This window comes from Hylobates moloch, unplaced genomic scaffold, assembly GCF_009828535.3.
Source record: "Hylobates moloch isolate HMO894 unplaced genomic scaffold, HMol_V3 SCAFFOLD_20, whole genome shotgun sequence".
NCBI lineage: Eukaryota > Metazoa > Chordata > Mammalia > Primates > Hylobatidae > Hylobates > Hylobates moloch.
The window spans coordinates 27230057-27245951 of NW_026652295.1; the positions used below are offsets into that span (position 1 = coordinate 27230057).

A 15895-nucleotide genomic window follows, 5' to 3' on the forward strand; every position below is an offset into this window, starting at 1 on the left:
GCGGCACCATCGAGCCACGGTCCTCCAGCGTTCCTAGAGCGGAGAAGAAAGCGCTCCGAAGAGCTAGAGCTGACACTCGGCGATGAGCTAAGACGGTGTTTCAGAGCGTTTGGTTCCTCTAAGGCCCGTTGGCCAGGTGAGCGGACCCTGGAGCTGGGCCCCGGGCTGGGGCGGAACTGCGGCCTAGGGGCCTAGGGAGCTGCTACTTCCCGGCCGGTGCCGAGAACCTTCCCTCTACCGAGGGGGCGGGGTCTGTAGCGGAGGTGTCGGCCCTGGGACCTATGAGAGTGATGAAGCTGTGGATCTAGTTAACGGAGTACAACCTTCTGCTGCGTATTTTTCATCCATTCAGCGCAATTTTAAGTAGACATTAAAGGTAGGCGTCACCGAGAAGGTAATATTTGAGCAGAAATCTGAAGGAGGTGGGTGGAAACACCTAAGTGGCTTTTGCGGGCAGGAAGTTTTTAGGTACAGGCAATAGCAAGTGCAAAGGTCTTAAAGCAGGAGCTTGCTTGGCATATTTGAGGAATAACGGGAAGACTGGAGTGGTTGGAGCAGTGAACAGAGGCGACCTTTGTAGGGAATGATGTCAGAGAGATTGGGGTATGGAGAGGAAGAGTGTAGAGTAAATGAGAACTGTATCGTGTAAGGAATTTTGTCTTTTTTTGGTGTGTGTTTTTGGAGGATTTTGAGCAGAAGAAAACATGATCTGACTTACGTTTTAAAGCATCTTTACTTGGAGACTCATGATGATAATAGATTGTAAGTGGGCAAGAATGGAATCAAGAAAACTTAAAAGTTAAGAGTAATTTTTTAAAATTCCAGGTAATTCAGGTGGGAGATAAGTAATTCAGGTGGCTCAAGATATTGAGCCAGTGGTCAGATTATGATCTGCTTTGAAAATAGAGACAATAATATTTGCTACTGGGTCAGATGTAGGGTGTGACAGTAAGAAGGCAAATATAAATCCAAGGTTTTGGGCCTGTAGGTGCAAGAGATACTGGAGGAAAGATCTGAGGTTTAGCTTTGGTACCTTGTGTAAGTTCTTCAACTCTCCCCGTCTCAATTTCCTTCTCTGCACGATGAAATTAGGAATAGTGTCTTCTTTATGGAGTTGTGTGAGGGTTAAATAATTAATATATGTGAAACATGTAGTATAGTTGTCCTGGCTCATTGTTTTATTATGCTGAGACATGAAGTGTGAGTGGGCATTAACAAGAAGAAAATTGGAGGGTTGGAGGGTGGTCCAAGCAGAAGGAATAAGCTGTGGAAGGGCCAAGGAGCAAGAAGGAGTATTGCAAATTTGAGGAAATAAAGTACTTCATTAGATCAAAAAACAATTTAAACCATATTAAATGTTTTGAACTTGATCCTAAGGGTAATAATCAGCCATTATATGTAACAGGCATAGCAGGGACATCATAATATTTCATATCCTCCTTAGAATGATCACTGTTTGCATGTGGAAAATAGATTGGTGACAGTCTGTCACAGTAGTCTGGGTAGAAGACGATGGCAAAGGGGATGAGAAGTGGATTGATTTGAGAGATATTTAAGCAATAGAATCAATAGAACTTGATTGATCAGATACGTGAGATATGAAAGGAGGAAAGAATGGTCAGTGTTTTGGCTCAAATAGCTGGGTAGATGGAGCTCCTCCCAAAACAGTTTATCAAATTATTTATTATATATTGTGTTTGATATATTTAATCACATTATAGAAATGAACTCACCACTAATTCATCATCATACCCAGCTAGGCACGGTGGCCCATGCCTGTAATCCCAGCACTTTGGGAGGCTGAGGACGGTGGATCACTTGAGGTCAGGAATTCAAGACCAGCTTGGTCAACGTGGTGAAACACTGTCTCTGCTAAAAATACAAAAATTAGCTGGGTGTCATGGCAGGCATTTGTAATTCCAGCTACTCAGGAGGCTGAGGGAGGAGAATCACTTGAACCCGGGAGGCGGAGGTTGCAGTGAGCCAAGACTGAGCCGCTGTACTCCAGCCTGGGCAACAGAGGCAGACTCCATTTCAAAAAAAAAAAAGAAAAAACACATCATACCCTATATATACATATCAACATCATACCACATGTTTATTTATATACCAATACTGATACAGATACCAGTATATATATATATGTATGTGGTATAGATATATTTATATACTGATATCAGTATAGATATCTCTATAGATATAATAATACGAATACAGGTATATACATAAAATACGAATACAGGTATATATACATAAACAATAATACGAATTATGTATATATATACATATGCCTGTATTTGTGTCATTATTTGTATAACTAGGGTATCTATACCGGTAAAGATAGGTAGAGATCTAGAAAGAGATTTACTATAGGGAATTAGCATAGGTCATTATGGAGGCTGGCAAGTCTCAGTATCTTCAGAGTGAATTTTCAAGCTGGAGACCCAGGAGAGCAAATGGTTTAGTTCCAGCTCAAGCCCAAAGGCCTGAGAACCAGGAGAGCTGATGGTGTAGTTCCTGTCTGAAGGCCATAGGCTTGAGATTCAGTAAGAGCTGTTTTATTTCCAAGTCTGATGGCAAGAAAAAAGCTGATGATTCAGTTTGAAGCATTTTAGACAGGAAGAATTCTCTTACTCAGGGATGAGTCAGCCTTTTTGTTCTAGTCAGACTTTTAACTGCTTGGATGAGGCCCACCAACATTATGGAGGGCAGTCTGTTTTAGTCTACAGTCTACCAATTTAAATGTTAATCTCATTCCAAAAACACCCTCACAGAAACATCCAGAATAATGTTCGACCAAATATCTGAGCACCCTGTGGCCCAGTTAAGTTGACACATAAAATTAACCATTACAATACCAATCTTTTATTTTCTGGCTAATAATCATCGCTTTTTTTTGAGACAGAGTCTCACTCTGTCGCCCAGGCTGGAGTGCAGTGGTGTGATCTCAACTCACTGCAACCTCCACCTCCCGGGTTCAAGTGATTCTCCTGCCTTAGCCTCCCAAGTAGCTAGGACTATAGGCGTGTGCCACTACGCCTGGCTAATTTTTTGTATTTTTAGTAGACACGGGGTTTCACTGATAACCATCACTTCTTGGACTTTTTTACTTATATTAAGAATACTAGGAATTGGCTTTTTAAAGTTTAAGTTCATTTTGACTAAGAAAAATAATTATTAGCTGGGAAGTGTTAACTATGTACACATTCAGCAATATATAACAGCAAACTGTTTGGAGGCTAAGCCACTGATTAAGTGAGCCTTCTCCCGTTCTCCCACTTACCGCATGCACATTGATTCAAAGGCATGTGTCAGCAGCTGACAGATGGTATTTCACTGATCTATAGGGATACTTAAGCATAGTCAAAATCAAGAATGCTAAATCCCCACGTACCAAGGGCCTGCCCCAAAGGATGATAGGGAATTGTCTGAGTTCATTTTTGACATGTTGGATTTGAGAGGCTTCTGTAGGGTATCCTGGTCCCAAATAGCCAGAAGGAAATTCAAGTCTGACACTTGATATATCTGACCTGAAGAATAAGGAAATCATCAGCATAAGGAAAGTAATTGAAGTCGCAAACATACTTATACTCTACATTAGCCCTTTCTAGTTTCTGCCCTATCTTTCTTGTTCCATTCAATGTATTACTTTTTTGAAATTTGTCATTTATGCTCACTCTCCATTTTCTCATTTCCTGTGGCAGGTTAGCTATTCTTACTACCAAAATGACCTTCACAGAGGTCACTAATGACATCTTTGTTTTTGAATCAAGTGTCTATGCCAGGTCTTAGATTAATTCACCATCTTATAGCATTTCACACTCTTGAACACTGTGTTCATATCATTTCCCTTGTAAATCAGTGAATTCCTTCTGTTCTTTAGAATTCTCTCATTTACCTCAAAACTTCTGTGAATTAGGTATTATCTTCACTTTACAAATGAGTAAACTAAGTCCAAAAGGATAAGTAACTTGCCCCAGGTCACAACATGTAAGTGACAGGGCTGGATTGGAACCCAGGCCTGTCTAAGGCCCAGGGTCTTTCCACCATTCCACATTTACAGAAATAGACCTCCTTGACCTTCTGGATACTATTGTCTTTTTTCTCCTCCTAATTTTCCAGTCCCATCTCACGTCTGTTTCTTACGTGTAGATGTTTCCCAGGATTCCGGCTCCATATAACGTTTTCCCAGCCATAACTACTACACTGAACATCCAGCAGCTTTATGCTGTCTTTTTCTTTGTCTGAAAAAACTTTATTTCCTTGTCTTTCACTTGTCTTTTTTCTTTTCTTTTTCTTTCTTTCTTTGATTCTTTTTCTCTTTTCTTCCTTTTTTAATATAGGTCTTGCTATGGTTGCCCAGGCTGAACTTAGACTCCTGGGCTCAAGCAGTTCTCCCTCCTCAGCCTCCCGAGTAGCTGGGATTACAGGCATGTGCCACCATGCCCGGTGTCACTATGTTGCCCAGGCTGGACTCAAACTCCTGGGCTTAAGCAGTCTTCCCACCTCAGCCTCCCAAAGTGCTGAGATGACAAATGTGAGCCACAATGCCTAGCCTCAGTTATTTTGAGGGCTACAAAATGGTGATTTTTCAAATCTATTATTCCTTCTACATTAGATGGTATTCTGTAAGATAGTTTTTTCCTTCTGTGTGTGTTTAGAAATGGTTGTTTCAGAGAGAAAAAATGGATAATAGGAAACTTATAAACCCAAGAAAATGTTATTGTTCTTGTTAGCAGTACTATTACTGTTTCTGTCATTCTTGTTACTATATTTTTAGGAGTGTCTCTGAAGATACAGTCCAAAGAAAGTTCTCCAAAATAAGGAGAGCAGTCTGAAGCTGGGGATGGCGACAGCATTGGTGAGTGCCCATTCCCTGGCTCCCCTGAATCTGAAGAAGGAGGGGCTTCGGGTAGTGAGGGAGGATCACTACTCTACTTGGGAACAGGGATTCAAGCTGCAAGGAAACAGTAAAGGCCTTGGACAGGAGCCATTGTGCAAACAGTTCAGGCAGTTGCGTTATGAAGAGACCACAGGACCTCGAGAAGCACTAAGTCGGCTCCGGGAGCTCTGTCAACAGTGGCTACAGCCCAAGACCCATACCAAGGAGCAGATCCTGGAGCTGCTGGTGCTGGAGCAGTTTCTGATCATCCTGCCTCAGGAGCTCCAGGCCTGGGTACAGGAGCATCACCCAGAGAGCGGGGAGGACGTGGTTGTTGTTCTGGAGGATTTGCAGCTGGATCTTGGAGAAACAGGACAACAGGTGGTAAGGGTCAGATGTGCTCTTTTTCAGGAATGCAGGAATTGAGATCTCTGGCCAGACAGGTGGACATGGGCTCATCAGCGGAAGGAGAATTATTAAGCTTTGATTCAGTTTTTTTCCAGTCTAGCTGTTAATTTCTATAGGTCTTACCTCAACCTTACCTGGCCCTTGCTGGGAGAAAACTGAATGTGCAGCAGATTCCCCATCTTCTTTTCTTTGCCCCTCTGGGGTTTCTCTTTGTTCTGTTTTTTAACATCTAGGTGTTTTACTGAACAGCAGCTTCCTAAACCCACATATATCTAATTATGCCTCCATATACCTAATTGTCCCTAGGACCCAGACCAGGCAAAGAAACAAAAAATGCTTGTGGAGGAGATGGCCCCTCTGAGAGGAGTACAGGAACAGCAGGTTCGGCCTGAGTGTGAAGTTACAAAGCCTGAGAAAGAGAAGGGTAAGAATTGGATTGCATCCTCTGTGTGTGAGATGTGATGGACTGTGCCTTTCCCTCTGAGGTTGTGCTTAGCACCCTTGTATTTTGTTTTTTGCTTTTGTTTTGAGTCAGGTTTACTGAAGCATAATTTACATGTAGTAAAATTCACTCTTTTTAGATGTACAGGTCAATGAGTTTTCACAAATGCAAAATAATTATGGTCTAATCAGGACCACTATCAAGAGATAAGAGATGTCTATCACCCCAAATATTTTAGTTGAACAAAATAGCAAGGAAAGGGTACAAAGGGAACCTGGACCTTCACCTTGCTCTTCTTCCTCTTACTGTAGTGGTGAATAAAAAAAGCAGTGCTAGGCCAGCTACTTGGGAAGCTAAGGGAGAAGGATCGCTTGAGCCCAGTTCAAGGCTGCAGTGAGCAATGATTGTGCCACTGCACTTCAGTCTGGGCAACATCTCTTAAAAAAGCAAGTAGTGGCCAGGCATGGTGGCTCATGCCTGTAAACCCAGCACTTTGGGAGGCCAAGGCGGGTAGATTACGAGGTCAGGAGTTCAAGACCAGCCTGGCCAAGATGGTGAAACACTGTGTCTACTAAAAATACAAAAATTAGCCAGGTGTGGTGGCGGGTGCCTGTAATCCTAGCTACTCGGGAGGCTGAGGCAGAGAATTGCTTGAACCCAGGACAAAAAAAAAAAAAAAGTAGTGATAGTTTCTTAATCAAGGCAAAGAAAGCCACATGCTTCATTACTCATTTTTTAAAATTTCCTTCAAATTATTGTAAATGGCCACTATCTTTCATTTCTAAATGTCACCTGGATTTTTTTTTTTTTTTTTTGGTTCTATATTTTCTTTTTTGTTGTTGTTTTTCTATTGAGACAGGTTCTTGCTCTGTCTTCAGGCTGGAGTACAATGGTGCAGTCATAGCTCACTACAGCCTTGACCTTCCAGGCTCAAGTGATCCTTCCAGCTCAGCCTCCCAAGTAGCTGGGGCTACAGGTGTGTGTGCCACCACACCTGGCTTTTTGTTATTATTATTTGTAGAGACAGGGTCTCCCTATGTTGCCCTGGCTGGTCTCGAACTCCTGGTCTTAAGCATTTCTCTCATTTGGGCCTCTCACAGTGCTGACATTATAGGTGCAAGCCACCTCGCCCAGCCTCCTTTATTTTCTTTGTCACTGAAATTCTTCTTCCTAATTTTTGCTCCTTAACATTTTTTCATTTCTTCTTTTTTTTTTTCTGTCATAGAACTAATTACATTATATTGTAGTTTCTAGTCTGCTTCTCTTTTTCTCTTGCCAGACTAAAAGGGAAGGGATTTTGTTTTGTTTTCTGAGTCAGCTACAGTCTGGCCTAGCGTAGACCCTCAATAAATGTCTGTTTGATGAATGGCTGGTTTTATATCTAAAATCATGCTTTACATGCTAGCTATTCTTCTGTTCAATTTCCAAGTCAGCTTCAAAGTTACCTTTCTTCTGGGAGCATCCTGAATAAAGTAGCTGAAAGAAAGGGGCCTACCTTTTCTCAATAGCCTTGCAGAAATGAATTAGCCTTGCAGAAATGATTACCATGTAATCAGTGATGGGTGTATAGTTTAAATACAAAAAGTAAATGTGGCTGCCATAATCCCACTACTTTGGGAAGCCAAAGTGGGAGGATTGCTTGAAGCCAGATGTTTGAGACCAGCCTGGGCAACATAGTGAAACCCTGTCCTCTACAAAAAATAAATAAATAGCTAGGCGTGGTGGCATGCAGCTGTAGTTCTAGCCACTTGGGAGGCTGAGGCAAGAGGATTGCTTGAGCCCAGGAGATCAAGACTGCAGTGAGCTATGCCATTGCACCACTGTACTCCAGCCTTGGCAACAGAGCAAGACCATGTCTCAAAAAAAGTGAATGTAATGTCAGTAGACTCTTGAAAATGTCCCTTACCCTCTGGATCTGTTAAAAATGTTATTTTGTATTCAAAGTTCAGGTTGTTTTTTGGTTTCATCCTCTCTTGCTTTTTTAAAGTTGTATATGTGATTATGTCATTACTGGAAGAGTCTTATTCCTTTCCCTTAATCTCTCACTCCTGCCCCCTGCCCCTGTGTAGGATTGAATACTTCATTCTGTTGTACAGGGTCTTTGTACACAGTACATTATTACATTATTTAATTTCTTCACTCCCCACCTGTGACCTTCCTTTCTCTGATGTCTCCTTACTAATCCCTTTACTTTTACTTTTCCTTTCAGCTGTCATCCACTCTCTCCTTTTTAATTATCTGCTGAATTAACTTGCTCACACTGATTAACCCTCTTTTGTTTGTTATTAGTGCTGCTTAGAGTCTCTTCTATTTTCTCCATCCAGCTTTCCTTTTACTCTCTCATTCTGACTTTGCATCCCCAGTCATGCTCCTAGCCTTTAAAGAGTTATCCTCAGCTACAAGAAAAACTGGTAAATGAAAATATAAAACGAAACAAACAAAAAAAAACTTCACATTCTTCTCACCCGTCTGCTTGTGTATCTGAGCTTAAGTTTTCTCTATTTTCATTTAATTTCACCCTTAGGACACAGGCCATTTATTTAGTAAACATTTGTTTAATGTCTGTTATGTACCAGGCTCTGTGCTAGAGAAAACAAAGTCTGCTCTGCATGTGCTTACAGTCTCTTGGGGCATTGTGCATCAGGGGTGCAGGGAGAGAGATAGACATGAATAAATTATCACAGCGTTGAGATAAAAGCTCTGTTGAACCACACAGGAGAGCAGTTACTGCTGTCCAAGGAGATTAGGAAAGGCGAAGGCATTTTTGTGAACTTCATGTTATTGTCAAGGTCTTATAGTACATTATTCTTTCTTTATTGATGAGGACACAGAGCCCAGATAATTTACCTTACTTTTTTAAGATTACACAGTTAGTGATAAAATTGGCACCACATCTACATTTCTTCATTTTCAGTTAAAATGCTGTCCCTTTCTTATGGGCCCTGGGGGCCTCAATTAACCTAGCTTTTTTTATTTTCCATGTGACAAGTTATCTTCAAGACTGTACAGCCATGCCCTTTAAGGCAGTTTATTTGCTTGCTTGCTAGGTTCTCTGTGTGTGGTATCCCATGATAAAATTTAAACTTTAAAATAAGTCACCTCCCACCAGAATTCCCCATCTTTCCCCAAAGGCAGTCACAGTTAACAATGTCTTGTGTACCATCCTGTAACTATTTTATACAATCACAAGCATCCACAATGTTTTTACTTTGCACACATGGCTTCGTTAAATTTTTTTTTCCTTTTAGTTGCAGATTCCTTTCCCCAAGCATCAAAAGACAAGTAATTGGTGGTATATATTTAATATTGCAGGTGAGGAGACAAGGATTGAGAATGGGAAGCTTGTTGTAGCAACAGACTCTTGTGGAAGAGTAGAGTCATCTGGGAAAATATCTGAACCCATGGAGGCTCATAATGAGGGCTCTAACTTGGAAAGGCAGCAGGCCAAGCCCAAAGAGAAGACTGAGTATAAATGCTCAGAACGTGGGCAGGGATTCATCCAGCACTTGGACCTGATTGAACATGCGAGTACACACACGGGAAAGAAACTCTGCGAGTCTGATGTGTGTCAGAGTTCCAGTCTTACAGGACATAAGAAAGTCCTCTCTAGAAAGAAAGGTCATCAGTGTCATGAGTGTGGGAAAGCCTTTCAGAGGAGTTCACACCTCGTCAGACATCAGAAAATCCATCTTGGTGAGAAGCCTTATCAGTGCAATGAGTGTGGCAAAGTCTTTAGCCAGAATGCAGGCCTTTTGGAGCATCTCAGAATTCATACTGGAGAGAAACCTTATCTATGTATCCATTGTGGAAAAAATTTTAGGCGCAGCTCTCACCTTAATCGACACCAGAGAATTCACAGTCAGGAGGAGCCCTGTGAGTGCAAGGAGTGTGGAAAAACCTTTAGTCAGGCCTTACTCCTCACCCACCATCAGAGAATCCATAGTCACTCCAAAAGCCATCAATGTAACGAGTGTGGAAAAGCTTTCAGTTTGACCTCAGACCTTATTCGACACCACAGAATTCATACTGGAGAAAAACCTTTCAAGTGTAACATATGCCAGAAAGCCTTCCGACTAAACTCACACCTTGCTCAGCATGTAAGAATCCACAATGAAGAAAAACCCTATCAGTGTAGTGAATGTGGAGAAGCCTTCAGGCAAAGGTCAGGTCTTTTTCAACATCAGAGATATCACCACAAAGACAAACTGGCTTGATGAGGTGTTCTTTCCTTGTAGAACATCAGAGAGGGCACACTGACTAGCAAACAGCACTTTAAGAAAAGTCACCGTAGCCCACTGTGGCATCAGAAAATTCTTGGGGGCTGAGTTGGAGGCTCCCTGCCTCTATTCCCTCTGCTTTGCTTTCCTTGAAGTCAGCTTTGGACCACAATAATTTCACTCTAGATGATATGCTAGGATCAAAGTTAAACAGCATTCTTCACTGCAGGACATCTCAGAGCATTTAACATAACTGCATGATTATATACTCTAAGCAATAGAGAGCTTCATGACTAAGGGTTTTGAAGTCAGCAGTGAATCAAGTGCCCACAGATTTGCAGGCTTAAGCAGAACAAGGGAAGATTGATATTTTTGCGTATGCTATAGCAACTTACTCCTATGAAATAAAACTGATGATGTTTGGAAGTATACTACTCTCAAAGGTGTCTTAAAGTACAGGTTAATGGTGAACATTTTCCCCCAGTGGCTTCACCTCATTCCTCCCACTGGCTTTACCCCTTCCTTCCCCAGTGGAAGCATTTTCAAAAGCAAAGATAATTTTCGCTGGTGAACTTTAGAATTTGCCTTCAGGGTTAGCTTCATGTAATTTTACCATTTCCCATCCCCATTCCCCACCACATTATGTCAAGATTCAAGTTATAAATCAATGTTTTACTTAGACTTTGAAAGAGATTTCATGAGTAATTTGAATGAACCTTGCTGAATTAATCTGTATAGCAACCGTCTGACTTGATAACTCCAGTGCCAGTATAGTGGCTGCTGCATAGACACTATTCAGTAAATGCCTGATGAAAGAAATTGGACTTTTTCCCTTTAATATTGATGATGCAATTTTGAAATGTTGCTTGTTCTGGAATACTTCGGAAGTTAAACAATAAAGTCAGCTTGGAGAGGAGATCATGATCTTTATATTGTGAATACCAGAATGTCACAGATGAAGAATATTAAAATTAGGGGCGTCCACTCCAAAACGTATCACCAGAGTGACAAATACCACTTACTTATCGTTAGCAGCTGCAGAGGGTATTCCTGTCACGAGAAAACTTCTCGGTCTTCCAATGTGAAAAGATCAGTGAACCCTCATGTAGTGATTGGGACTAGATTCAGCTGCATATAATTTAAAAAAAAAAAGCATGAATGACTTCATACAAGTTTATTTTTCTCTCTAATAGAAAAGGGCTGGAGATAATTAGTCCATCCTTGATGGCTGCTGAAGCTCCAGTTATCACATGCAAAATCTGGACAAAAGGCAGAGGAACAAAAAGAGGCTCATCCCAGTTCAGTCACCTCCTTTTGAGCAGCCTCTCCAAAAATCACTTAGTAAGTATGTCATAGGCAAAACCTAGGCAAAGAAGGCTGGAAAGCGTGTCTTATTCTGGATTGCAGAGTGCCCAGCTGAAAATTAGGCTTCCATTACTAAGGATAAAGGGGAGAGTTAAGCTGATCAAAAGCAACAATCAATACAATTTCTTGGAGGGAAAACAAATCTGTCATAGAAGCAGCTGTAGCTTTTTTTTTTTTTTTTCATGCGGAGTTTCACTCTTGTTGTCCAGGCTGGAGTGCAATAATGCGATCTCAGCTCACTGCAACCTTCCCCTCCTGAGTTGAAGCAATTCCCCTCCCTCAGCCTCCCACGTAGCTGAGATTACAGGCATGTGCCACCACGCCCAGCTAATTTTGTATTTTTAGTAGAGACGGGGTTTCACCATGTTGGTCAGGCTGTTCTTGAACCCCTGACCTCAGGTGATCCACCCACCTCAGCCTCCCAAAGTGCTGGGATTACACGCGTGAGCCACAGCGCCCAGCCTTCAGCTATAACTTTTTGAGACACTAAAAGATTTCATGTAAAATCAGTTGCATTGTGTTGCTTAGGAAGCCAGAAAGCTATGTATATTTTATTCTGCCTTTATGAGTAAAATTAAGTTGATGTCCGGAATTTTCCCCCAAGTATTTTGAGGACTATGTTAAGATCGGTATCTAAACATTTAGCACCATCTCATAGTTTAAATCTATTTGATTCTGTTCAGTTTAAGAAAGTACATAGAATATATTATTATTATGAAAATGAAAAGATTCAAAGTGTGAAGTACTTTCCCTCACAATTATCTGGAAGACGTATATTGGCTTTCTCCATGATGATTTTATAGAACAGGTGTAAACATTCTAAATGTATTGACACCTTAAACAACTTACTTCTTCCTTATAGATCCAAAGGAAATGGTGTTCTCGTTATTTCCCTTTGGTCAGACCCATATCCACCTGGGCATAAATGTCAACTAGAGGTATATTTAATTAATAATGTCTTCTTACTACGTAATTCTTAAAAGTTATAGAAACATTTAACAAAGGGCAAATGTCATAACAAATCTCAAGGTTTTGCTTGCAGTGGAAGACACCCTGAAAGGTAAATTAAAAATCCCTATTCAGAGGACAGGAACCCAGGAGGGATGTATTGCAGCAATATTTTCTACTGATCAGGCATTTCTGTTTGAGTAGTATCTTGTAATATCCAAATATACAGTGAAGTGGGAAGTCACTGTTTCTCCATTTCCCACTCACTCACTTGTTTAAAAAACTGATAAAGTTACTAAGTAGTTTGCTATTAAAAGTAGTATGGGAAAATAGGAAAGGGGAAAAATAACCCTAATAGTCTGTATTAATATCTTCATAAATTCTTATTAAATTATGTCTGATAGAAGTTCATATCCATTGTTTAAAAAACTTGAAAAATGTAAAGAAAACAAATCATCTTGTTCATGGTACAAATATAACCTCTTAATGTAGATTTGTAGATAACTGGTCTTTTTCACTCATAAACAATTGACTTTTCTCACTGGACTTTATATCATGAACAATTTTTATTTGTACCAGACAGGATAGTCAGTTTACCTATCCTCACATCCTGTTCTAATCCACTCCTGCCATAATTCTGAGTGTGCAGCCTGCCATGTGACCTGTCCCCCACCACTGATGATTGGATCAAGAAGGGACCCTCAAGCCAGGCTTTAGATGCCCATAAAAATTTGACATTGGGTCACAGATTTTGATTGGTGTTTATTAGGTATTTGAACCCAAAAGTAATACAGAGTTGGAGGCCAGATGCAGTAGCTCATTCCTGTAATCCCAACACATTGGGAGGCCAAGATGGGAGGATCACTCGAACCCAGGAGTTCGAGACCAGCCTGGGCAACATGACGAAACCCCATCTCTACAAAAAATAAAAAAATTAGCTAGGTTGGTGGTGCACACCTGTAGTCCCAGCTACTTGGGAGACAGAGATGGGGGGCTTATTCAAGTGCAGGAGATCAAGGCTGCAGTGAACCATGATTGCACCACTGCAGTCTAGCCTGGGCAACAGAACAGGACTCTGTCTAAAATATACATAGAAAAAGAGAGAGAGGACACAAGCGCACACTGGAACAATTTTTGTGGCCAGATGAAAACCAAATAGAGACAAACTGAGAAACAAAAAATGAAGCGGACTCCTGAAGTGGGAATCCCATGAGGGCTCCGAGAGAATCAAGTGGGGCAACTTCAGCCCTCAGCCTCTGCAATCCATATATACCCTGGTCTTGGGAGTCCATAGAATACTGTTTCCTTCTAATAAAGGTTTCAAACAAATCCCTGCAGATTTATTAAAAGTCTTCATAGAAGATAATTTTCTATATAAGCTGTGCAATATTCTATGGTATATGTCCCCAGTGTTAATCATTTACGTCATTTACAGTTTGATCACCATAAACAATTTTTCAGTGAACATCCTTGTATATACAACTTTGCATACTTACAAAATTTTTTTCTTTGTTCAGTTCCCATAATGAGAATCAATGAGGCAGAAGGTAGGCATATTTTCTAAGGCTTTTGATGCATTTTCCAGAATGCCCTCCAGAAAAGTTACACTAATTTGTACACCCTGTTAGCAGCCTGTGATAATGCCCAATTTTCTATACCCACATAAACTCTGGGAATTATTCTTTTGAATATTTGACAGTCTGATGTGTACAAAATGGATTGCTTTTTTTTAATAGGCCATTTTTTTAGAGCAGTTTTAAGTTCTCAGCAAAATTGAGAGGAAGATACAAAGATTTCTCATATACCCACTGCTCCCATTCATGTATAGCCTCCTCTATTATCAACATCCCCTCCCAGGGTGACATTTGTTACAATTGATGAACCTACATTGACATATTATCACCCAAAGACCATGGTTTACATTAGTGTTCACTCTTGGTATTCATTTTATGGGTCTGGACAAATACATAATATCTTGTCCACCATTACAGTTTAACTGCCCTAAAAATCCACTGTGCCTTACCTATTATTCATCCCTCCCTTTTTCCAGCCCCTAGCAACCACTGACCTTTCTACAGTCTTTATAGTTTTGCCTTTTCCAGGATGTCATGTATACAGGTTGAGTACACCTAATCTGAAAATCCAAAATCCAAAATGCATTAAAATATGAAACTTCAGCACCAACATGATGCCACAAGTGAAAAATTTCACACCTGACCTCATGTGACAGGTCATAGACAAAATGCAGTCAAGACTTTGTTTCGGCTGGGCACAGTGGCTCAAGCCTGTAATCCCAGCACTTTGGGAGGCCAAGGCGGGTGGATCACCTGAGGTCAGGCATTTGAGACCAGCCTGGCCAACATGGCGAAACCCCGTCTTTGCTAAAAATATAAAAATTAGCCGGGTGTGGTGGCATGCACCTGTAGTCCCAGCTACTTGGGAGGCTGAGGCACAAGAATCGCTTGAACCCAGGAGGCGGAGGTTGCGGTGAGCCAACATTGTGCCACTGCACTCCAGTCTGGGCAACAGAGCAAGACTCAATCTCAAAAAAAGAGACTTTGTTTCACGCACAAAATTATTTAAACTGTATAAAATTAGCTCTATGTGAGTAAGGTATATATGAAACAAATTTCATGTTTAGACTTGGGCCTCATCCCTAAGATATTTCATTATGTATATATTCCAAAATCTGAAATTGGAAGCACTTCTGGCCCCAAGCATTTCAGATAAGGGACACTCAACTTGTAGTTGAAATCATACAGTAACTCCAGTTGAAATCATCCAAGCTTTCAGATTGGATTCTTTCACTTTGTAATATGCATTTAAATGTTCTCCATGTCTTTTCATGACTTGATAGCTCATTTCTTTTTTCTTTCTTTCTTTTTTTTTTTTTTTTGACATAAGGTCTCACTGTTGCCCAGGCTAGAGTGCTGTGGTACGATCTTGGCTCACTACAACCTTTGCCTCCTGGGTTTAAGCAATTCTCCAGCCTTAGCCTTCTGAGTAGCTGGGACCACAGGCGCACACCACCATGCCCGGCTAATTTTTTGTATTTTTAGTAGAGATGGGGTTTTGCTGTGTTGCCCAGGCTAGTCTCCAGCTCCTGAGCTCAAAGCCATCCACCCCCCTTAGCCTCCCAAAGTGCTGGGATTACAGGCTTGAGCCACCGTGCCTGGCCAGCTTATTTTTAGCACTGTATAATATTCCATTGTCTGCATATACCACAGCAAAAGAAATATCTGTTAAAGGACTGTTATCCAAAATACAGAAAGAACTCTTAAAACTCAGAAGTAAGGAAAGAACCCAATTCAAACATGAGCCAAAGACCTTGACAGACACCTCATTAAAGAAGATATACAGATGGAAAATAAGCATATGAAAAGATGCTCCACACCATATCCCATCAGGGAAATTGCAAATTAAAACAACCGTGAGATGCCACTACACATCTATTAGAATGACCAAAATCCAGAACACTGACACATCAAATTCTGGTATGGATGTGGAGCAACAGGAGCTCTCATTCATTGCTGGTGGGAATGCAAAATGATACAGCCACTTTGGATGACAGTTTGGTAGTTTCGTACAAAATTAAACATAGTCTTACCGTATGATCCAGCAATCGCCCTCCTT

At 40.9% G+C, this 15895-nt stretch overlaps 1 protein-coding gene across 5 annotated transcripts; it reads left to right on the forward strand.

Annotated features, from left to right (window-relative positions):
- Positions 1 to 25: 25 nt before the first annotated feature.
- Positions 26 to 14627, forward strand: ZSCAN26 (zinc finger and SCAN domain containing 26). Of its 5 annotated transcripts, none has more exons than XR_009211273.1 (5): positions 26 to 376; positions 4781 to 5266; positions 5597 to 5714; positions 9045 to 10408; positions 11143 to 14627. XR_009211273.1 is itself a non-coding variant. In XM_032141435.2 (5 exons), exons 2-5 carry the CDS (start codon positions 4847 to 4849, stop codon positions 9944 to 9946), a joined length of 1353 nt encoding a protein of 450 aa, XP_031997326.1. In that variant the 5' UTR covers positions 26 to 376; positions 4781 to 4846; the 3' UTR covers positions 9947 to 14627. The 5 variants fall into 5 exon arrangements, 4 of the variants coding, with proteins under 4 accessions (XP_031997326.1, XP_031997325.1, XP_058288243.1 ...); XM_032141435.2 differs by having other exon boundaries at positions 4781 to 4861; positions 4949 to 5266; positions 9045 to 14627; XM_032141434.2 differs by having other exon boundaries at positions 9045 to 14627.
- Positions 14628 to 15895: the final 1268 nt, after the last annotated feature.